This window comes from Strix uralensis, chromosome 4 (assembly GCF_047716275.1).
Source record: "Strix uralensis isolate ZFMK-TIS-50842 chromosome 4, bStrUra1, whole genome shotgun sequence".
In the NCBI taxonomy this organism is placed as follows: Eukaryota; Metazoa; Chordata; class Aves; order Strigiformes; family Strigidae; genus Strix; species Strix uralensis.
The window spans coordinates 17,204,552-17,227,317 of record NC_133975.1 but is presented as its reverse complement, the minus strand read 5'-3'; the positions used below and the strand labels follow the sequence as shown (position 1 = coordinate 17,227,317).

At 40.8% G+C, this 22,766-nt stretch overlaps 1 protein-coding gene and 1 long non-coding RNA gene across 5 annotated transcripts in view; one reads left to right on the top strand and one right to left on the bottom strand.

Annotated features, from left to right (window-relative positions):
• CD38 (CD38 molecule) overlaps window positions 1–22,766 on the bottom strand; it is a 32,632-nt gene that overhangs the window by 2,943 nt on the left and 6,923 nt on the right. For 2 of the 4 annotated variants that reach the window (XM_074865815.1, XM_074865816.1), the window contains exons 2-8: window positions 14,126–14,255; window positions 13,341–13,476; window positions 12,474–12,556; window positions 10,823–10,899; window positions 10,003–10,095; window positions 7,689–7,775; window positions 5,651–5,770 (exon numbers count right to left, since the gene is read on the bottom strand). In XM_074865815.1, the coding sequence (XP_074721916.1) occupies window positions 5,689–5,770; window positions 7,689–7,775; window positions 10,003–10,095; window positions 10,823–10,899; window positions 12,474–12,556; window positions 13,341–13,476; window positions 14,126–14,255 (688 nt within the window). In that variant the 3' untranslated portion in view covers window positions 5,651–5,688. Of the gene's footprint in view, window positions 1–3,569; window positions 5,771–7,688; window positions 7,776–10,002; window positions 10,096–10,822; window positions 10,900–12,473; window positions 12,557–13,340; window positions 13,477–14,125; window positions 14,256–22,766 lie in introns of those variants that run through there. The other 2 variants (XM_074865814.1, XM_074865818.1) reach the window with 1 other exon arrangement.
• Window positions 7,740–16,628, top strand: LOC141942493 (uncharacterized). Its single transcript, XR_012628647.1, has 4 exons — window positions 7,740–7,865; window positions 10,295–10,474; window positions 13,331–13,408; window positions 16,609–16,628. It is a non-coding gene; the product is annotated as an uncharacterized LOC141942493 (long non-coding RNA).

Genomic DNA, 22,766 nt, shown 5'->3' with positions numbered 1-22,766 from the left:
CCCTCTGTGTCCGACCCAGACAGAATGTAATTTTGCTAATGTTCTCAGACAGGACACCTTTTGCTCAAGCTCCTAAGGTTCAGACCTCGGCTGCAGAAGTCCCAGGTCTAATTGCAATGCAGTGCTATTGATTTGATTAGTATTTCGAGTAGCAATGGAAAAAAGGTTTTCCCTGGAGTTTGTCCCAGTCCTGTGCAAGCCATTTAGCATAACTCCTATATTAACTAATTTCTGGATTTTCAATTTCAGTAAGAGAAAAAAAGATTTAAGCTACACTTTAAGCTATTTAAAGTGTAACTATAATTTACACCTCTTGCATTTTTACTCCATTAGACAATAGGAAAGAAATGGTAAGATTTTTGCCATGGTGGCATCAGGCAATTTTGACTGTGCTTCTGGAACTAAATTGGCAAAAAAAATTGTAAGTACAGCATGTGCACAAAAAGAAAACCTTAAAGCAAGCAAACGTGGTTTCAGTCTGGAAAATGGAAGCAGTCAACAGAAAACAACATATGAAAAAGAGGCAGCAGATTAATAACAGCTTTTTTTTTTTTCTTTAGTACAATGCCAGATTTTCTAACTGACTGCATTGGATGTGTTTGAAAGACGGCATTATTACCCAGTCAGTTCCTGAAACAGCTAGCAAGTTTTAGAACTGTGGCTTTACATACTCAGAAAATGGATTGTGAAATTACGATTCTTAAATGTTTTGCAAAAACCTTTCATCTCCTACGTAAGAGGATGTTTAGATGTCATTTTCTGTTTAGGAATATTTCTCACAAGGAAACATTTTATGTTTGGCATTTATTTTATGCAACTTTGGCCACCTGGAAGCTGATTTTATAAATTTGAGCTAATAATCTAGGCAACTTTCATAGTCAGTGGAGAGAGATAAGAAGCTTCTGCTGGAGTGCACATCATCCCTACTGTCTTACCCCCACCAGTGCAGAGTGGGATAACCACTTCCAGGAGGTGCCTGATTTGTCCCTTTGACTATAGAGAAAGTCTGTAAAATCAGGTGACTACTCTTAAATGATCTAAAATCTAAAGTATTTAGTATGGATTTTAACCCTCTCCACTCTACTCTCCCTCAATGCACACCCAAATGCCAGCAGTGAAATGAATCAGGGTTAAAGTAGCTGTATTGCTGTGAAATGTGCTGGTGTGAAGCAGATGCTGCTGTATGTCCTTCTTGGGCATTTCTGATTTGGGCAAGCAGTGACCCAGGAGAAAGGAAGATCTGCGAGCAGGCAGCTGCCCCCTCCCACTGCACAAAGCAGTGATGAAAATAAACATGTGGTTTGAAGCAAAATACTCCCATTGATTGGCTTTTTTTTTTTTCTTTTTTCCAGCTAGATATAATCTCTTTTTACTCCAAGCAGGGGAAAAAATATTATCCCAGACCATTTGCCTGTCCTGGTTCATCAGGAGTTTCATGAAACATTTCTTGTTGGCAGAACAGAGGGATGATGCTGCTACAAGATAAAGGAGCAAGCTGAAAAGGCTGCATGGGGACTGCTTAAGCCTGCACAGCTCTCTGTGGCTTAGTCAAATGCTGAATCCAGCCCTTTGATTTTAAGGACGGGCAGATGGAGTGTACTCCATGGTCATAGGTATGTAGGCAGCATGGTTGTCATAGCTAAATCTTTTATATATCTTTTTCTTCTGCTACTGCAGCTCCTGTTGTATTTACTGCAGTTTTGCTTCTGTCATTCAGCTACACTATTTTTTATCTTTTCACCAGCCTTCATGTTTTACATGCAAAGTGTTTTCTTTCAAACTATTTAATAGGAAGGATCAGCCTCTTGATGAGGACATGAATTGTTGTCTTAAGCCTGTAAATGATGTTGTTATTAAGAGAGAGGTTCTGAGATGCAGCCTATTCACGGGGTTTCCTACCTCAAGGTTTGATCTCATTTTTCTACTCTTTCTACTGAGCTCTTTTATGTAAGATGGTGTCTGAGGGTCACTGTTTTGAGTATCAGAGAGTCTTCCCAGGTACACGGAGGAAGAGTAGCCCAAATCAAACCCAAATCAAGCAAGGGGAAACTTCTGCCTCTGACTGACTGCAGTGCTGCAGCTACGTCGGGTCCCATCCAAAACCACTCCCCTATTGCCAGTGTCCAGGGGAATGCAGATCCATTGCGCTATATGCTGCCAATACGCATATAAAAAAAATCAACACCCCACCCCCCCCCACCCCCCGACTTTCTCCATAAATTTTTACAGGCACTGCACTAAGAATTTTGGACTCAAAAAAAATCAGCATAATAACTTAAAAAAGAAGCTTTAAAAGAAAAAAAAAATGCTGAGGGTAAGGTTTATTGCCATTGACACGTTTAAACCTTTATTTCCAGTTTTCAGTTTCTTCTCTAGACTCACGAGACTTGTTATTTTAAATGGAGGCCTGTAGTCACAGTTATTAATTTCACCTATGTCCATACACATAAGCAATGGAGAGAGCTAGTGGTCCCTGATGGGTGACTGCAGGGAGATTCCAGAGGCGTATGGCCCTAAGTGGAGTTCAGGCCATTTGCACCCCATCCTAGTGAGCCTTCTGACCTTAGGAGAGGCTGACACAAGGCCAAACAATGGCTAGCAAGGAGAACAAATCAATCTGTATTTCGTTTCCTAATCTCAAAAGGAAGTTTAATAAGTATAGGTTCTTGTCAGGTTAAGTACATCAAAGACAGCAGGAGAAGCAATGCTGTGGTAATAGGGTCATAGAAGTAGCCTTCAAAGTGCTGTGTGGTTCTGGGAGTGCATAACATTGATATCACCTTATCACACAATAATTCAGATTCCTCTCAGGTTTCTGGGCAGTGCTCCTTGGCAATGCTTGCCTGGGGCACAAACTAGCCATTTATCTTGGAACAAGTTGTGACAGAGGTTAGCTTTATCAGATTTAAAGCGTATTTTCAAAACCCAATATGTTTCAAACTATATAAAGAAACATTTCTTTCATGTAGTGGAAAAAACACAGATTATTTTTCCTTTTATTTAGTTTCTAAATTCAGGGCACTTTGTATTGGTTTGGGAGGTTTTCTGGTTTATAAATTTTCAGCAGAGCAATAGGATTTGGAATTATACTTGTGTGGTAGAGCATGTCTGCATGGCGTTTCAAATGTGGATATCATGGATAAAATGCTTGCTGGAAATGAGCTCACTCATGTTCTGCTATGTATGTCATCTGAGCAGCACAGACTTGAGTGTGTGTTAGTGGGCCAGATGTACACCTATAGTGCATCTGTACTAATAAATAAAGTGGGCCAACATTAATGCTCCCTCCTTAAGGGCAAGCAGCAGGACACAGTAGATGACACCAAGCTCTGTGGGCCTTGGGAGTGGTACTGGGGAAAGGGGCTGAGTTTTATCCAGAGAGTGGGATAGCTACACTGCTTAGGCTGACTCTTCTCCCTTTGCAAATGCTAATAAGAGGAAAAGCAAATGAGCCATTAGTGTCCTGCACCCTCTTCCCAATACATCCACCTGCAAATCCACAAAATTTGTAGCCCCCCTTGGCAGTGGAATAAACAGTCAGAAAGAAACCAGGCAATCACAAGTTCAAATTATTTCCCTAACATTAATTGTGTTTATTGCCAAGTTTCCCTGTAAAGATGTGTCATTTTACATACCTTTAAAAGACTTTTTGCTAGGACAACATTCATGCCAACCACCTGTGTTACAAAGCTGTCATTTACACCAGCACAGTTGCCTGTATTAAGTGTGCACCTCAGCTTTCAAAAACACAGATTTGCTTCTTAACATTTTACTATATAACCACTGATAAGAACAGTCATCTTTCTTAACTCATATGGCTGAGAACAACATATATATATGGATGTCTGTGTTCAAGGTGAAGACACAGGACATTTCACTTCTAGCGACCTACAAACACAATGACTTCTCTGTATAAGATGAAGAGCAAGGTAGCGAGAATACAGTCTGGGGAGGATGTGCACTGTGGCCTTTGTCTGTTTTCCTGGGTGGGTATATGGAGAGTTTCATATGTTGAATGAATTTCTGAGTTATTTTTAGCAAGTGTCTTATTTTCATGTTCAGTGTGAAGTTAAGTAGAATGTCAAACTGAATTAACAATATTTGCTATCGGCAATTTTATTATGGATCTCGATTTTACAGACAACTTTTATATTAAAACAGAAGAGGTACAAAAGTGAGCATGAAGACAAACTCTTGACCTATAGTCAGAAATAACCTATTTGAAAGTATTCGTATGTGCCTGCATTGATGCATCTAAGTAGTTACATAACAGAGTGCAAATAAAAATACATTTCACTTAATGTAAATATTATGGGCAAGGTCTTGGATGTGATCCAGCTATGCTCAGTGCAGACCTGTGTATTACAGAGAAAAGGTTTATCTAGAGGTGCTTGAAATTACACCAGCTTGTGTAGTTCCTTAAAGATCATTTGCACTCTGGGTAGTCACTAAAACATACACCATTTTAACCTTCTGCCTGTGGGATCATGGAAACCTTGGTCTGCCTAATAAATTGGCAATTGCTGGTTACTCTGGCACTGCAACGCCTAGGAGTATATCTGTAGCAAAGCCTGCTCTGTTCTCTTAGTGTCAGTGGCACTGCACAAAGGCATTACAGCCGCAGCCACAGGTTGGCCTCAGATCTTTGTTTTGTTGTAAACACTGCACTTGACTACACATATGAGACCGGCAAAATAGAAATCAAAGGAAATCATGAAATGTGCTGTTATGGTGTACTATGGCATGTCCATGCTTGTGAATTATACACCCACTGCAAGACATCACCTTTCACCTCAGAAACTGAGGTTAAGAGAGACTCCTTATTGTGGCAACCTTTTGATGTTTGTCCCTGTTCCAGTGAATGGCCAAGCTGTGGCCTGAGGGACCTTTTATGGAAGTTGGAAGGCTTATGCTTACTGCTATATTAAGAATAAAATGTAATTTGAACTGCAGCGGTGTTTCCAGTAGGATTTTAACGGGGTTGTCTGAGTCAGTCTTGCTATGTTCTCTCCCCAGCTACACACTCAACACATTCTGACAGATGCTGGCAACCCTCTGATCTGTTTCTGGTCTTTTCTTGGCTCAGCTCAGCCATTTCCCCACCAGTCACTCACTGTGATGCCCATTAAAAGGTGCCTCTTCCATCGCTTGCTTTACCTGCTCAGAGGTGCCACAGTCCCTGGGGGAAACATCATTTATATCACGTGTCACTGGGCAATGTTCCCCTCTGGGGGACATTGCACTGGGATGCAGGGAGAGCGTAGGATGCTCCAGTCACTTCCCATCTGGCCTTCCAGTGGGGAGCAAGCCAAGCACTGATCCCGGCAAGTTCCACCTCTGCTGGAAAGTCTCTTTCTTCTCTGCGCATGCCCCAGGGAATCCCTGCTCTGGGGCTCAGGGCACAAAGGGAGCTCTACAGGAGGGAGAAAACCAGGGCAAAGCATTTGCCCTCAATCACTGAACACGCCCCCGGCCCCTCTGAAATAGCATGTCTGTGTGCGTGTGTACAGTAATCACACCTAAAAGTATCATCTCCTGCTATTTGGCTGTTAGTATTACAGCAAGGATTTCTGGTTATGGACTCTGTACACACCACGCTACTATTTATCACTCTAAGCTATGTAGCCACATCTTTTCCAGCTTTACACACAAATAATGAAAGTCTTCTGCAGTGTGGAGGACTCCGTTTCATGGAGCTGCTGTGGTGTTGGTGCAAAGTCTGCAGTCTGTGTGGTCAGGGTTATGCACACACTGAAGGAGCTGAACTGGCCTGTGATAAGACACAAAACCAAGCAAATATTTAGTAACCATTTTTCAAGTACAACAGAATAACTCCACATTATTAAATGCAACATGAAAGTCAAAGTACACGTTACGTCTGTGCTTATCAAATGGATGTCTTTTCTTGGGATAATTTTTTTTAGATGTTGCCACAGAAAGATAACTTTGGTGTTTGTTTATAGGGGTTAGGGACAAGAGCAACTGAGTAAAAAATAAAGTAGGGTGTGAACTCACAGCATGTCAGTTGCACAATTATTAACAGAAATAATTATGAAAAAGAAGTAAGATCTCTTTCACAGACTATGGAGTTGCTGCTGTGCTGTGAGTTCACCATCTTGCTTACTCAGTGGTAACGCCTACTGCTACAATGTAAAGCTGTTGCTAACAATGTCAGATATGATTAGATTTTTTGCTAGAAGTATATCCAGTTAATCTTTTTTTTTAGTTACTTCTGGAAGACACTGCTGACATGGACAAAAGCAAGAGAGAATTATCAGCATCAATTGCTACGCAGCATGAAAAGCTCAGCTGGCATGGACCCACACGGTTCTGTGTGCAATGACTTCAGGGGAATAAAGCTAACTTATATGGTCTGTTCTGAAGAGTTTTACTGCATGTGTAAATTGCTTGGTTTATTATTGCTCTTTATATAAAATAGTAAAATTAATTGTCTGTGTTGCTCTACACAGTTGTTTATGTATGTGTTAGTTGAGCTCTGACAAAAAGCCCTGGTTATTCTATCTTAAGAAGTGAGTTGTGAGCCACAGCAAGTACTGTGTCTACAACTCTTTATCTGTTACAGGTTTCTCCTTGTGCTGAGCCACAAGGGATCTAAGCTACTACATATTTCCCCTTCCTCCCTGGCCCCTTAGCTTATTTCATCATATCTGAAATAAACTCTACCTACTTACAAGTCCTGGAAGTATTGATTAGAGGCCATGTTTACCCAAAGAGAGAGGATCACAATTTGGTAGATTTATGCACCACACCAGCATTAATTTTTTCACAATGTGCAGAGCACCCACTAATTAGGTTCAGCAATACCTAAACAGGAATACTTTGCTCTGCCTTCTTCAAAATTAAAGTCCTATCACCAGATAAAGCACTTGTCTCCTTTGCAGACCAACTTTTCCTTATTTAAAACTAATGTCACAAACTCAGTAGTTTATAGAAATGTTTACTTTGGAAATGTTCTTATCCAAGTATGAGTTTTTCACTCTGAAAAGCTGTTCCAGACAGAGAAGATGTGAGTAATATTGAACCTTTGCTGCTTTTCTAATGTCACTAAAAGAACACTTTTGCTCTCTGTGAAGGTCTCCCACACAGAGGGATAAAGGGTCTCAGGCTTCTGTATCTCCACAGCAGGCAGATAAGAGATTTCAGGCAAGTCAGAACTTGGGGTGCTGTTTCCCAGACTCCTGTTTTCTCTCTTGACACTGATGAATTATAGTAATTAATAATGCTTATCATGTCTCATGTCTCACTCTCTGACAAAGTAGCTGGACAGAAAGTAAGCTTAAACTACAGCGAAGGAAGTAAAGATCATCCTTGATATACTGCGTTATCTGCATGCAGCAGGGAGGAAAGCTGCCTATTTGATTCTGATGAGTAGGTGAAAGCCCAGTCAGATTAAAATCTATTGAAGGAGGCTGGATTGCTCCTTCCCTGAAGACAACCGAACATGCCCAAAGGCAAGTGCAGGGCAGAGAGCAAGCCCAACACTCAGCCAACATGAGGTCTGCAGTGCGAGTGGAAGCCCCTGAGAATCACACAGCCATGTTGGAGGGATGTGACGGCAATGAGTGGGGAGTCTGCTCTAGCTTGCTGTAAATGTACATTAAGTCACGAGGGAGATGCAGTATTAGTTTTATGTTAGCAAGTTGTCACCAATAAGAGCAGGTAATTACCTGTAATTGTCTTCACAGGCAATCTTAAAGTTTCTCTGTTCTAGGATGCTTGTTAACCTCCTTATGGAATGGCCTGAGCAGGATTCACTGGAGAGAAAAGTCTTTTGTTACTTGTGTTCCTTGTGTGTACACGAAGCTCAGCTAAATTCCACACTATGTCACTTTGCTTCACTTCAGGTAAGATTCTTTAAAAACTTGTTTGATAATGTGCTGTAAAGTTCATTGAGTTTGGGGAGTTTTGGCTACCCTTGGGCCTTTACTGGTAGAAACTATGTGATATTTGGCTGTGCATCTTACACAAGAACTTTGTGCAGAAAGCTATCTCCATTTCATTCACAGTTCAATGTGCTCTAGAACTGCTCCAAAGCTGCTGGTGGCCTCCATCCACAGGAGCATGATACAAGGCTCATTCAAATCTGTGGAAGGATGAAGGGATCAAATCCTCTGTGTGATGAGAAAGGGCCAGTCAGGAAAATCAGCAGCTAAGTCCCAGGTAGGACATAAGACAGGAGGAAGCACATAGAAAACATGGGAGGAATCAGGCTATGAGCACCTCCTATCTATTTGACTCAGTCCATGGCTGCTGCTAGTGTGTTTTGACAAGGGGCTGATTCAACCACTTTTCCACTTGTAGGAGTCCTAACCTGTATATTTCTTTTCCATCCAGCTAATGGTTTCATGAAGCATGTATCAATGTCATACCTTTGAGATCTTTATCTCTATGTTTAATTTGCTTTAAATAGCCCAAGGGGCCCCAAAGCTGTAGTGGAAGATTGACAAATGTCAGACACAGACAGAGTCACTGCAAAAGACTTGTTACCTCAGGATAAAAATCATCCCCTAGTCCTGAGCATAGGACACACATCAGGGCAATAATACAATACTAGGGCAAATCCAGTTCCTAACATGTGGCATTAGTTGAAAGCAGAGCCAGGTCTTCTTTGTTCACTAGACTTGCCAGATGTCATCAGTGATTCGACATGGAATACAAATCAGAAGATAAAGAGGAATACATATTATTGGAGCTACCCTCCCTCTTTCTCCTTGGAAGTAATTAGAAAATAAAAAGGAAAGTGCTGTGAACTTGGCACAGGAGGAGGAGGTGTCAGGAAGGCTGGCAGGGCACTGGGTTGTTGAAGCTGTTGAGAAGGAACATGATGGCTTTTCTAATGTTGGGAAATCATGGGAGAAAGGCTCAAGTGCCATGTCTGGGGCGTCATCTTCTTCAGCAAACCTCTACGCAACGGGCCACAAGAGTATGTCTGGCATGCTGACCACAGGATAGATGCATGTCTGTGAGCTGCTGTGATAGATACACCAGCTTGTGTGGCAAAGAGAAACTTCTGGGTGCCGGGGCTAGGGGAGGGGTTGCAACACTGGAGCTGGTACTGTGTCAGACAGTGAGGCTGTCTGAGCAAGGGTCTCTGCTGGGTCCACACTCATTCCTGAGTTGCACTGCATCATCACTGCCTGCTTCCTGACCCACAGCATCAAAGATGCTGCCTCTCTCAGGAATGGGAGAAACCGTGGCAGTGCATTATAACCATGTGAACCACAGAACTGGCTCTGAATATAGGGGTCAAAGGCACTGAGCCTCATGCTCAGTGCTTGAAATGTGATAGACCTGCAAATTAATCTGATCAGGACAAAAAAGGTCACTCAGAAAGGCTCAGATGTGATTTGAGGTCACTGTTCTGGTATCAGTAATTCCATGGTAAGTGTTTAAACTACAGATTTGTTATTAAACATCACAGAATCATTTAGGGTGGAAGGGACTGCTTGAGATCATCTAGTCCAACCAATATCAGCTAGAGCCAGCTGCCCAGGTCCCAGCTGGGTTTTGAGTATGTTCACAGATGGCAACTTCACAACCTTCCTGGGTAACCTGTTTCAGCATTTAAATTATTTTATCAAAAATGGTTCTGCTCAGCATAATTATACTGTTCCTGTGGACAAACATATTTTCCAGCTGTTCACGCTTGCAAACATAGCCGGCTTGGTGACTTCAGTGCTGCACCTGTAATAAAGGTCTGTAGAGCTCAGTGAGGTTGGAAGGACTTTAAAGGTCATGGGACCTCTTGAAAGCAAGGAAAATGTCATTGTGACTTAGCTATAACTGTTCAGCAGTTCCTACGAAAAATACTAAAGAAAGCAACAGTAAAAATGTTATTCTTTCCAGTAAAGTAAGCAGCTAGGAAGAGTGAATGTAGAGCAGGTTTAAGACAGTGTCACTGTTAGACAGTCACTCGTCAGAACTGAGCTGCACCGTCTGCCTTCTACACACTGCTCATCATTTTGTACCAACATGACTTACGTTTGAGGTCCACCGATGTCATGCATAAGCCAAATGTGTACTGCAGAGACTTTATTTGGATTTAGGTTAAAGATCTCGATACTTCCAAAGATGCTGTAAGAATGGGACATGAAAAAGCAAAACATTCTTAGTTATCTGAGAAAGACATACAGAGTATGTTCCCCAAATACTAGTGTGTATTACTGCTGCTGTTATTCTCAGTGAAAGAACATTATTTTGCCAATGGATTTTCATAGAATATTTAATTGCCTTATGGTAAAATATTTTCTCCCAATTCTTATTTCACTTTCAGGAGAATTTCTGAAACTGTCTGCAGACTGAAACAAACAGAAACTTTTCCATCTTTAGTGCCTTTTCTCCTGTTTGGTTTATTGGCTATTGATTTGGTTTGGTGCAAGGGAAATTAACATGGCTGTTCCCCTGACCAGCACCTTCATCTTTCAATATTGTTCAAGACTGCACTTCCAATCAGGTAACCCAAGAAAGCCAAAGTCTGGAGGGGTAAAATCCAGTCAGCTCCATGAACAGTTAGAAATGTGTCATTCATATGTAATGAATAAATAAACTGTAATAATAAAGTTACTTTGTGCAGTAAGAGCATACTGGACACCCCAGTCACATGCCCTTTGAAGGATTTCAATTACAGTCACTGTATAGAAGGAGTTAAGTGAATCAGTTCTACAACAGCCAATGGTTTAGATCCCTGTATGAGTTTACCAAAATCCATTCTGGATTGAGTCCCCCATTCAGGGACTCACTGGCAAAGACACCAGCATGCAGGCCCCACAGAAACATGGCTAGTAGCATGCTGAGTAAATACCTGCTGCTTCTGAAAGCTCCAGCTTCTATTGATCCATTGAGCATCACTTGAACCACACCACATGCTGCTTCCGCAAACTGAACAAAACAAATGGACATTATACTCTGACACTACCTGCAGTGCCGTGTCAGACTCTAGGCTAGTAGAAATCACTGCAACTTCTTTGATGTCATCAGAATTGCTTTATACAAGTAGAGGATCTGGCCAGTATTTTTGCAGAACAAAAAAAAGCCTCTAAAAGCTATGGCAAAACTGTGATAAAGCTGTATGAATAGGCAGTCTGAGGTTGCATGGGACTGGTATAAACTTTGCTGTCACCGCTGTTTTCAGTTTTTATAGGGCTTTCCAGAGCCCCAGCAGCTGCACCTGTCTGATGGGGCTGTAGTAACTTGGAATAATCCTCAGCCTGCCTTAACTCAGGCAGTGAGGACGAGCCAGAACAGAGGTACCACTAGTTTAAGGACATGCAAACCATCATATATTCATTACCTTGTGACTCATGCTCCATGTTATTTTGTGGCTTGGGATTTTTTTCCCCAGTGCTTTTGGTAAAACTCATCACCGAGTTCTGTTTGATTTGATTTTTAAATTACTGGATCATGTAATCACTGCTCTTTTATTCTTTAAAACTCATGTCCAAATATTTAAAGACTACTAGGGTTACAACATAAAGTACCCACTCTAAATATATAATCCACTAGTAAGACAAAGAATTCTTAAAAAGCTTAACACAGGTGACTACTTATCAAATCTTCCAAGTCCTCTTACATCTAAACAATGTGGCTCAAACTCAGATCTCAAAGAGCTGTGAAGTTGCAGGAAAGTTTCATTATGTGTAATGTAATAAGCATGAGTTTTAGTAGATCTTAAATTTATTTGGACTAAAAACCCTGCAGTCAAGCAGGCCTGACTCTGTATGGTGGTTTATCCCTCCCAGACTCTGGATCTGAGGGGATTAATGAGAACATAGAAACTGTTTTGAGCTTGGAAAATTTATGTAGTCTAATTTACCTACAAAACAATTTCTTCTACAGTGAGTAGACTTTTTCTTACATACATGAGAGCTGAATCATAAGGAATGCTTGTTTTCCACCTGGGCAGCCATCTACTAATAGTCCTACCAAGGGTGAAGTCTTGAGAAACATGTAAAATTAAACTGATACAGGAGAGCAGATTTTTTGCTGGCAGTTTTTTTCTTCAGGTTTATGCTGGGAAGGTGCAAGGGGATTCTCAGCTGCTTGGAAAATTTCTGTGCCAATTTGGGCACTACTTTCAACGTTAACATGCTAAAATGCATTTTATTTCAGCAATTTCGGTCCTGTGATTTAATTTAGGTGGCAATTCTTGTTATTGTAAACATTAATTGCAAACCTCCAGCTGTTTGCCAAGTGTTGTTCTAGACACTGGCACACAGGGTCTACAAAGAAGAACGCCCAAACTAGAGTGACATTAAATTTTGTACATAAAATATGGGACCTTGGAAACAAATTTCCAATGCTGTGATTTTTAGCACCCAAAGCTAAAAAAGTTCATGTGAACTTTTACTATTCCATGTTTTAAATCCAATCTGAAAACTCACATTTTTGGAAGTGTCAGGAACCTAGTGCCTTTCAACATGCTTGGATTTGGGGAGATTTATTCTAGATCTTACCATCTTGGATGCCATTTTCCAGAATACAGAGCTAGGGTTGCTCTCACATTCACTTCGTTTTGGACAAGATTCATAGTTGATTCCTGAGAAGAAATACATTTATAGAATAGCTAAGATTAGAGTGAATGTTGTTGCAATGTTTATACAGCTTTGAGAGCTGATTAACAATGGCAAAAAGATTTGCCCCCTACCAAAGCAAAGAGGGCTACATGAGAAAAGGGCTCTAAGAGGAAAAGGAATTTGCATGTGTTCAAAGGTCTTCCTGTTTGCTCACACATGCTTCAGGGAGGTCGCTGCAGGCCCTGTATGCAAATAATTCTCAGCAAACTGAGAAGGGAAAACATGTAGTCCTAAATGTGAGAAACAGGTTGGCTCTTGACAAATACTGTCTGATTGCATTGAAAGATTAAACTTTGCCTAACATTTTCAGTGATTCCTGTCCAGTTTAGAGCCTTAAGCACCCAGGAGCCATGCGGGCAGGGTAACCCCAGGGTACCTACATGCTGCCCCTGCAACTTTGACTGGCCTATGGCCAGGATCTTTTTGAATGGCATTCTTGTTTTGCAGTTTGTCCCACAGGACGGGAAGAAAGCGAGTAATCTAGATAAAGAGGGCTAGGTGTGACCATTAGTCCAAGCAGCATTTTCGTGTTTTAGTAACAGCCAAAGTTGTGTTTTTTAAATTAACCTGAGAACTATTATTTTCAGTCTTCCATAACATGGGAGAGAAATACAGTTAAGGTTTTAAACAAAATTACAAGAAAAGAATATCTGAAAAGGATTGTGTTTAGATCTAGATATACAAGAGAAAAGCATAATCTGGAATTCCAGTATTCATACTTGTTTTGCAAAAAATAGGATTTATTACCTGGGGCAGAGGGGTCTCCACACCATGAAACCCTATCAGCCATATAACCCAACAAGGTGTCCTCCAAGGTAAGGAAATTTTGATTGGATTTTGTATATCGATGAGCGAGGTCACTTGTCTTGCTCCAAAACAGTGACTGTGAAATAAGGTACAATGTCTAATAAGTGATACTTATACTAGAGCTGGTCAGGAAATTTTCCTGGAGAAAAACCAAAAGCTTTCATGATAATGAAGGAGTTTTAGTTTTTATTGAAATGTTGCAAGTTCACATTAATGGGTCTGCCCACCTTATTTCTGCAGCCCACACTCCCATTTCCAAAATCTTTTAGGGTGATTATTTTTTGTGGAAATGGACATGTTTAGCCTGAAAATAATTTTGGAAGAAAGGTTTTGACTAGTTCTCATAGAATATATACCTAATTTGTTGTATGCTTTTGAACTGCATGTGGAAGAGCAGCTTTTTGGAAGCAGTGTCCCTCTAACAGCATGACAGCATACTCCTTACAAAGACCCGTATGCTCAGGGAACAGGGACATCTCTGTCACTTCACCAGGATGGCCCTGCTTCTGAGTTTTGAGGCAAACCTTACGCAGGGATGATTTCCAGTGATAGAGAATGAACAGGGTTACTGGGGTCCAAAGGTGATAACTGCAGGACTATACTCCTCATCAACCTACACATCCTCATAATCATTACGGGCAAGATCCCATCACTCAGAGCACTGCACAGACATGCCATCCCACAACAGTCCTACTTAAGCAGCCCACCATACATTGTGCTGTTACCTTGTTACAGGGTATAGGATGACTCGCTAACTCCATTAAAGGCTGATAATCTTCTGATGTAATATTGCAGGGATTCTTGTAAATGAACGCATGTTTTAATGATTCCCATATTTTTAGGCAATCCTTATCTCTGCCAAAAGATTAAAACATAGTTAATTAGTGTTTATGAGTATTTATGACTGTGAAAGGATCTCCTTCTGTTATGGTCAAACACTATGGATCAGATTTTAAAGGAGTTCTAACTATGCACAGGCACCAAAATATATTATCCATTACAAAAGCAGAGTATCTTCAGCAAATTAAGTATAAACTGAGGAACGAGCGGTTCTAAAACGTCTTTCTCTCTCTCCTGCATTTTAAATTATGGATTATTGCAATATTTAAATGTCCTTTGGTTTTGTCCCTTAAAAAGAGCAGTACTAATATCACATAACCAGAAGATCAGATTTCTTGATTATTCATATCAAATCATGAGAAGCAAATGTGCCAGGCTATAGCTTGTACATTTTAAAAGTATGGCTGAAGGATACTGCCTCCTCGGGTACAGTGAGACAAAAATATTCCCATGTGTCTCCCTGCGGAGTGTTTGACCCTACAGAAATAATATCTATAATTTTATCTAAAACAGAAGCAGGGGTCTGGCTGGTTTGGACCTGATATTATTTTCATTTATACACTAATTTGCAACCATTGACTTTCCTGGAGCCACAGCTGATTTGCACATGTACAACCAAGATCCAGATCAGGTGCTTCGTCTCCAGTTTTTCAGTCTCCTTCTGATCCTCCATCCGTTACAAGTTCTGGCCCTTTTGTTCTCACTGACTTGAGTCAGAGGAATTCCACTAAATTTACATGGGGAGAACTGCTACATGCCGTGACACAACCCTATCTATCACCTCAGCCTACACTTGTTTCTTAAGATGCTGCTTTGACAGCCTATGAAGTAAAGCACCTCTCTGCTGACAGAAGCAGGGCTCCTTCCCTACTACCAAGAGGAAATCTGTTGCACAGTGCGGGCAAGCAATTGTATCTCTGTACTGGGTAGTGCCACACTCCCTTCCTGAGACTGCAGCATACAGTAACATTTGGGATGGCTCAGGACATTTGCTTTCTTGTACTTGAGGTAATGAATGAAAACTTTGCAGTAAGATAATTTGTTAATTATTGTCTGTCTATCATGTGTTGTCAAGGCTGTCTCCCATGAGTGCACTTCCCTTCCTCTTCATGCTCCCATAGTTTCAGGCCCACATGGAAAGCCTGCCTCTCTCATTACAGCAGTGACAGTAACTCAGCGATTCTGCATCCTTCTCTTCCCTGTTTTTATGTAAATTTAAAACCCTGACTGCATTATCCTGCTGTCTGCATGTCTGAATGGAGCTATTCTGACTGTCTTTGACTCATCCACTCTTTCTTCACTGTTTGCAATCATCTCCCAGTGTATTCCCACTAAAAGCTGTTTGAACAATGGACTTTATCTTGTGTGAAGAAACTAATACCTTCAGAGCACTATAAAAATAGCACTGATCAATTAGTATGTGACACAGCTGCAGCCTTTGTTACCAGTTGGTAGTCAGGTAACATGTAGGATGTGGAATTTGATTAGTCTTAAAAATAGTCCTAGAGGGATTAAGAAAACCAGTAGTAATTCATTGAAGATATCCAAACATTTTCAAGTTAATCTTCCCTACAGTTGTGTGATCTCATTCCTACTACTGAACTTGATCATGATTTCTACTGAGTGCCCATTTGAGCATCAGGGGGGCAAATTGGAACACAGAGAGTTGAGCTGTTTGTATTATGTGGGCCACGTCTAAACTGCAGGACCCAGAACCACTCGTCAGCTCCTGGCTGTTTCCTCACTGTCTGGACATGGACTCTCTTCCTTCCCTTCCTAAGCCTTACGGAAAACAAACATCACACAAAGAGGAGGCCAGACTCTGTCTGTGTTCAGAAGGAAGCGACAGCTCTGACAGCACTACGTACCAGAAGGAATGCCTTTATCAGACACACTGCAGGGGCTTGGGCCAGTATCATACTGGGAAGGACCAGGCAATCCACAGCAAGATGTCCCTGGCCTTCCTTTCCTTCTGCCTTTATTTATGCAGTGACAAATCTAACTTAGCATTACATATGATATTGATTACTGGGAGGTCACACCACCAAGGTGGTTACTACAGCAGGTTTCCATGCCTCAGCTTCTTCCAGTCCTCCTCTGTGAAGGGTCTATGGTGGGTATGTCCTCATCTCCCACTCTTGGGGCAGCCAAGTGCATTACACTGCAGAGCTCTATCTGGGCTGCCGATATCCCACAGCCTGACCTTGATGATTTAAAATGAGCTGGGTATTGCCACTGTACAGTGTTGTCTGAAATGCAGACGGAGCCTGGGGGCAGGGACAAGGCCGGTCAGCCTGGCGGGTCTCTGGCCATATGGCCAACTGGGGCAGTCTGGTCGCATGCTGAATCTCATTTCTTACCATGCCAGTCTGTTACAGGGGCAGCCCCAGCTGTGTTAGAGACTGCACCTCTTGTTTACGTAAAACAAATTTACCTCCAGGTAAGTAAAGACTAATAACAATGGCAATTTTTTACTGGGCTATTGTCTTTTACCCAGGAGCCTAAATGTACTTTCAGTTACAGTCACTGTGGAAATAAGAAGCCAAACTGCAGATGCTCTAGGGAGCAGTCATCGTTTTGCTGTTGCACCGTCACATCAGGGAGTATTCATGTTTTACTTAGCAGAATTTAACTTGGGTGTATTAAATTTTCTCCTGGAGGAGCCTGACTCTGGCTGCAAACCGTGTAAGTAACACACAGAGACCATCCTCCCAACTTTGGTACTTCATTTAGGGGTTGCGAAGTTGTAAATACCTCTCCCTGCCACATAGGATTACATGGCCACACTGAATGAGCCAAGAGAGAGGGCTCCTGCTGATTAAGGGGTAACATTACAGAACAGGCAGCTGTCCCTTTTGCTTTGCACAGTCAACAGTATCATAAAGAGAATTTGTAGGGCTTGGCTCCAAGCACTGGTACATCTCACAGACATTTATATGGCTCACACTTTCTAATCTGTCAAATGATTTGTCCTCCTGGCAGGACTTTTTTTTTTTTTAAGTTACTTTTGAAATCTGTTATATGTACAGTGTTAACAGCCACAGGTGACAGCTGGTTACCTGGTCATTTATCCTTTCATATTGCAAAGTTTTTAAGCTTGGTCTCAGAAGGCAAAATATTTTTCAAGGAATCGTAAGAAAAACCTGGGTTTTTATTTCCAAAGCAGAGGGGGAAGTGGTAGACACAGTACAAAGCATTTCTGCTGCTGCACTCAAGTCATAGCCATGAGAAGCACAAACCAACAACTACCCATGTGATTCATGATCCTGCCGAGACAGCTTGCTGAGTCACAAATTCAAAGCATCAGTTTTCTAGTATTTCAACACATCAAGCACAGTACTTGATGATGTGCGTGGATGTGTCATATCTGAGGGAAGAGTCTTCATCCATAGTTCCGACAGAGCTCAGCAAAACTATATGTTTAATGTCATAGAAGTGGTAGGGCTTAGCCTTCAAATGGGGGAAGCTCTTCTACAGCTGGTAACTGGTGTGATACTTTTAGCTGTACCACACAGAAGAATGATAAGGCACAAAGATGGGCTTTTATAGAAACTAAGTAATTTCAGCATTGTTTTCAAAATCAAAATACAGATCTTCAGTGTAAAAAAAGAACATACAAAAGATAAACAATATTTCATTTTTGCCATCCTCACCTATCAACATGTATATTTTTACAACTGAATAAAAATAATTCACTGATTTGACATTGGAAAGCTGTTTCTCTGATATGAAATACAGGTTTTGCCTCATATCTCAAAGAAAATACCAGTCACATAGAACTGTGATTTTGGTTGATATATGAAAAAATAAGCAGTGAGAAGACTTCAGGATTTGTTAATCCCAGCTCCAGGAAGATATGCCACTCTTTCCAGCCTCACTGCGAGGTAGACGCTATCAGTAAAGTTTCATCTGTCCCTTTTTCTAGCACAGTAAGAAAATATTTGTCTAGTATGCATCATTTAACTCCCACTGAGCGGATGTAAGGACAGAGACCTGCTGTAGTTATGGACCTCCTGAAAACAATATGAGAAGTTTGTTGGCATTTGGTATACTAAAAATTCCAGCAAGAACAGTTACAGGTTGAAACAAGCACATCTGCCTTGCCAAAAAATGCCTGAGAAACAAACTGTCCTCTTAAGGCTACTCCCAAGTTCTCATTGGGAAGTTCTCAGTCACAAAATGGGCTCATTTCATTTTCTTTCTTGGTTTACAAAAGAAAGGAAGAGTGTGAAAGAGATCACCAGTCTACCAGTTAATTAAATTTGTCTAATTCAGATACAGAAGTCCATGGTGAATATGCTTATGTACCACACTGCTGCAGGGCTCGTGTGCTCTCTTTCTCTTGTTTTTGTTTATATGTTTTGGGTTGCATATTAATTCTGCATTGTATCTGCAAATATAATATATTTATGCATAATGGATTTCTTCCTTTGAGGCTAACTTTGCTTATGCTGAAATATTTTATTCTACTACAGAATCTGAAATATTTAATCCAAATCCAGTGACATGTAAAAGAAATATACCCTAATTTTACGTTTAATTTTTTTTTTTTTTTTTAATGACTAGAGTTTGGGCAATGCTGGTAAATGTGAAATAATACCTAACAGACTTGGAAGGAAACCTGCTGTAAACTCAAGAACTGAACCTGCAACTCTTTCTCTGGAAAACAAGGATTGCAGAACTTGCCTTATGCACTTTTGGAGACAGAGACTGTATCCTGCACTCAGTATAGCATCGAATAAGGACTGGGATACATTAAAATTACATTTCTTTATTAAATCCGAATGTTATATATATTGCAAAGCATATCCTGCATTTGTCCTTACATTTGGGTAGAAGTTGCATTTTCCAATGAATTTGAGTATTTCTATCCATTTACCTTTTATATGAATATCACATTAATCTATCAAACAGAAGCTGGGGCCAAGAATATTTCCATTAGCAGCTATCCTAGCAGCCAAACTTTAATGTGCATATTAGAAAAATGGACAGCTTCTGCATCATTATCTCTTGCATGTCAGTACACTGGTCTGGTTAACCTTGAAAGAGTATCCTTTCACTTAAAGGAATGGGATGGCATTGAGTTACATGGGAAATCACTATTAATATAGATTTTTTTTTCTTTACTTAGTAATTTTTTTTTTTCTTTAACTAGACATGACAGAGCAAATTTATCCCCAATTGAAATCAATTTAATTGGTATAATATCAAGGATATTATTATCGTCCCTGCTAATTTCAGTTACATCATGAACAATATCTTGCTTTCAGTTCAGCACTGGACTGACATTGGATACTAAAAACACCTTAAGAAGGGCAGTGTTTCCTTGGGCTGTGTTGCCTCTGTTTTTTTATTAAAAACTTTGAGAGACATGCTTCAAGTATGGGACCCATTTAAAATTTACAAGTGAAAAATTACTTCTAGGTTTTAATCTGGTAAACTCAATCAACTCTGTCCATATTGTTCAAATCACTCTACCAGGCAGAGACACTTGTCTGGTGAGACATGGTCTCCCCTGCAATCAACAGCAGCTTTTCCAAGGTCCTGAGATTTCTTTTTAAAACATGACAGTGTGTTCAGGCCACACTGAGATTTTAATTGTGGCTCTGTGGTAAGGGTCTGAAGTTAGAGCTGGAAACAGTCCCCCGAGCCCCCTATGTAACTGGCCTTTGCAGGGATCAAATCTCACCAGCAGTTGCAACTTAAATGAAAATCCTTCTCATTTGCTACCAAATTGCTAGCCAAAACACTAATGCAGATATGCACATAAGCACTCAGAAATCTGGCTCTTTAAAAAGTCAGTGAGAAGTTTGTGGTTATAACAAAGTTCCTTAAAGGCATAAGACCAGTTCACACTGCTGGGAGTCTAAGGCATCATCTTCACGTTTCAGAAGGAGGATGCATATCAAAGGATCTAAATGGTGTAGCAATATTTCTGCATCCAACAGACCCATCTTTGCCTGTGTGTCAGTTCATCTGCCTCTTTTAGGTAAATTGTGATGGCTGTAGACAGTGGTGCAATTTATACATCCGGATTCAATTTGTTTTTTCATGTGAGCTATGTCTTTATGTTGTCAAAAATTGTGCAATGAACCATAACCTTTATGCCTATGTAATCCAGAAACATTTTGCTACCTTTTTTGCCCTAAATATTTTTGGTTTTTCTTCTGCTGTCCCTTCCCTTCTTCCAGCCTTGCTGTATCTCACTGCTGCTTTGGAGCAACTTTTCTGGAGCCGCTGCCAAGCCCAGCCCAGGCAGCTGTGGTTGCACTTCTCTGCAGTCAACTTGAGCAGCAGGTGCGAGGAGCTAAATGCAAGGAGCACACTGCCATCACGCGGGAGAAGGGATTTCTCAGGAGCAGCAGCCGAGGTCACCCCCAAAGGCGCACGGTTCTTCACGCTGGGTGATGGCCCGACCCATCTCCAGGCCACTGAGTCAGAAAATGGGTATGTTCATACAACGGATCAGCTTCATTCCTATTATTCTCGGACCTAAAATCTCCCATCAGTTATCTTTGTGCTAAAATCAGTCAAATGTGAATTAAGAGAGGTCAGCCAATATGCTGTCATCACTGAGGATTTGAGGACACTATTGTCTGCTGCTTTTAGCATTAGGATAATAGAGGGGAAAAATTACCAAGGGAAAGGATGAAGGAAAAAAATAATGGAAGAGCTGTCAATCTCAGTGTCTTCAGTGCACTAATCTCTCACTACCCACTTAGTTTAATGATTACAAAGTATCTGACAGTGTAACATTTATGGTAACTTTTTTCCAACGTGAGAATGACATACTTTTTTTCTTTTTTTTTTTTTTTTTTTTTTTCCAGCTTGATTTTGTAAGTATTGCTCTCTGTTAATTAAATAGTTCAAAAGCCAGTAAAGAAAGCATCAGTGGAACTGACTGAGGATAGAGACAGAGATTCAAAACTCTGCCTCAGAAAAAAATTGCTTCTGGAAAGGTTGCCTGTAGGCAGAGCAATTAAATTCCTCACAGCACAGGTGGGGACTCTGGAGGTCTGGAAAAAGAAGTACAAGCTAAGATTTCTGCTGGGTGCACCTCAGGGCTGTATGTTCGTGTACAAGGAGTGACCTGGAACAAATGATAGCTTCACATCACGCCGATCCTTCACCTCGGTAGGAATGAGAAGGTTTTAAGGGCAGGCATACTTGTGGCTTTGGTTTATAGCTTCTAGAGTATTTTATGTGAGTTGGGAATTGGGCTCCAGGACAACATTATGCGTTATCACCCCTCTGGGAAGGGTTGAGCCAAGAGGTGGCAGCTGCAAACCAGTGAAGAGTTCATCTACATAAGCAGACTTTCTTTGCTGGCTGGATTTCAGATTTCTTGGGTGAAAAAACAAGCTGCTTAAGCAGATGGTGTTTTCAGCGATGCTCTATAAGTGGGACACAGCCTCTAGAAGGTCAGAAGTCTCACCTGGCTTGCATTTTGACAGAGGGTCATAGTTGCTCTACAGTTTAAGCTTCCAAGTAAGGATCATGTCTTGAACAGATATAGAGGGAACAAATTTAAGCTGGCATCTTACCCCTTGATTAGAAAGTATATTTTCAGTATTGTTTTATTTTTAATATTAAACTTGGAAAAACTCTTCTGTAACAATGATCTAAATAGAAGTATGTTATAGCAGGGAGACACTCAATGGCTTAATACAGCTGCAGATGTTTTTTTTCTCATAACGTGAATTTGCAGTACATTGGGTTTTTTAATAGAGTTAAAACTGTTGGGATGTGGCATAAATGCAGTAAGTCAGGAGAAGTCCCCGCTTCAAGGGTAGCATGTGTCAGGAGGACAAGGACAAGGGAACAGATCGGAGATTTAGTATGACTGTGAGTGAGCCTCTTGCTAACACCTTATTTTGGTGTCATCTCCTGGGAAGATAGACTACATCTTTAGCATCTGTTTTTACCCTTGGACACTTGAGGGAGATTTTCATTTGACCCTAGAGGGAAAAGGGATCTATTCCTCCTATCATTATGGATAAGCAAAGTTACATTTCCCCGTGGTGCTCTGAAGCGTTAAACAGTTCTCAAGTTTTAACTGTACCTTAGCAATGATAGTTGAACAATATCACCTCTGAGCACGGCTGTTTTCACTGGCATCTCTACAGATGTTACAGGAAAACTGAAGCAAGAAGAGGTGGGAAGAAACAGGATTCCCCCTTTCAGCAACAACAAGCTCTTAGATTGGCTCATACAAACATTTAATAACTTCAGTCCTAGGATGGTGCTATAATTTAGACAGCCACCAGCCATTGCTCTGTATAGCCAATTCTATAAAACCAATAAACAAGAGAAAAGGCAAAGAACAGACAGCTAACTGACTGCATGACTAAATAGCAGCACAAAGTTGCAGTAGAAAATTGAGTTGAACAGTGTTTCATCAACAAATACTTTCAATTAATGTGTAGAAGGCCAGTACAGACAGAATGATATTCTCTCTGGTATCTGGGATTAAAACCAAAGGAGACTTTAACTGCAACATTAATGTTAGCCATGGATAAAAGACAA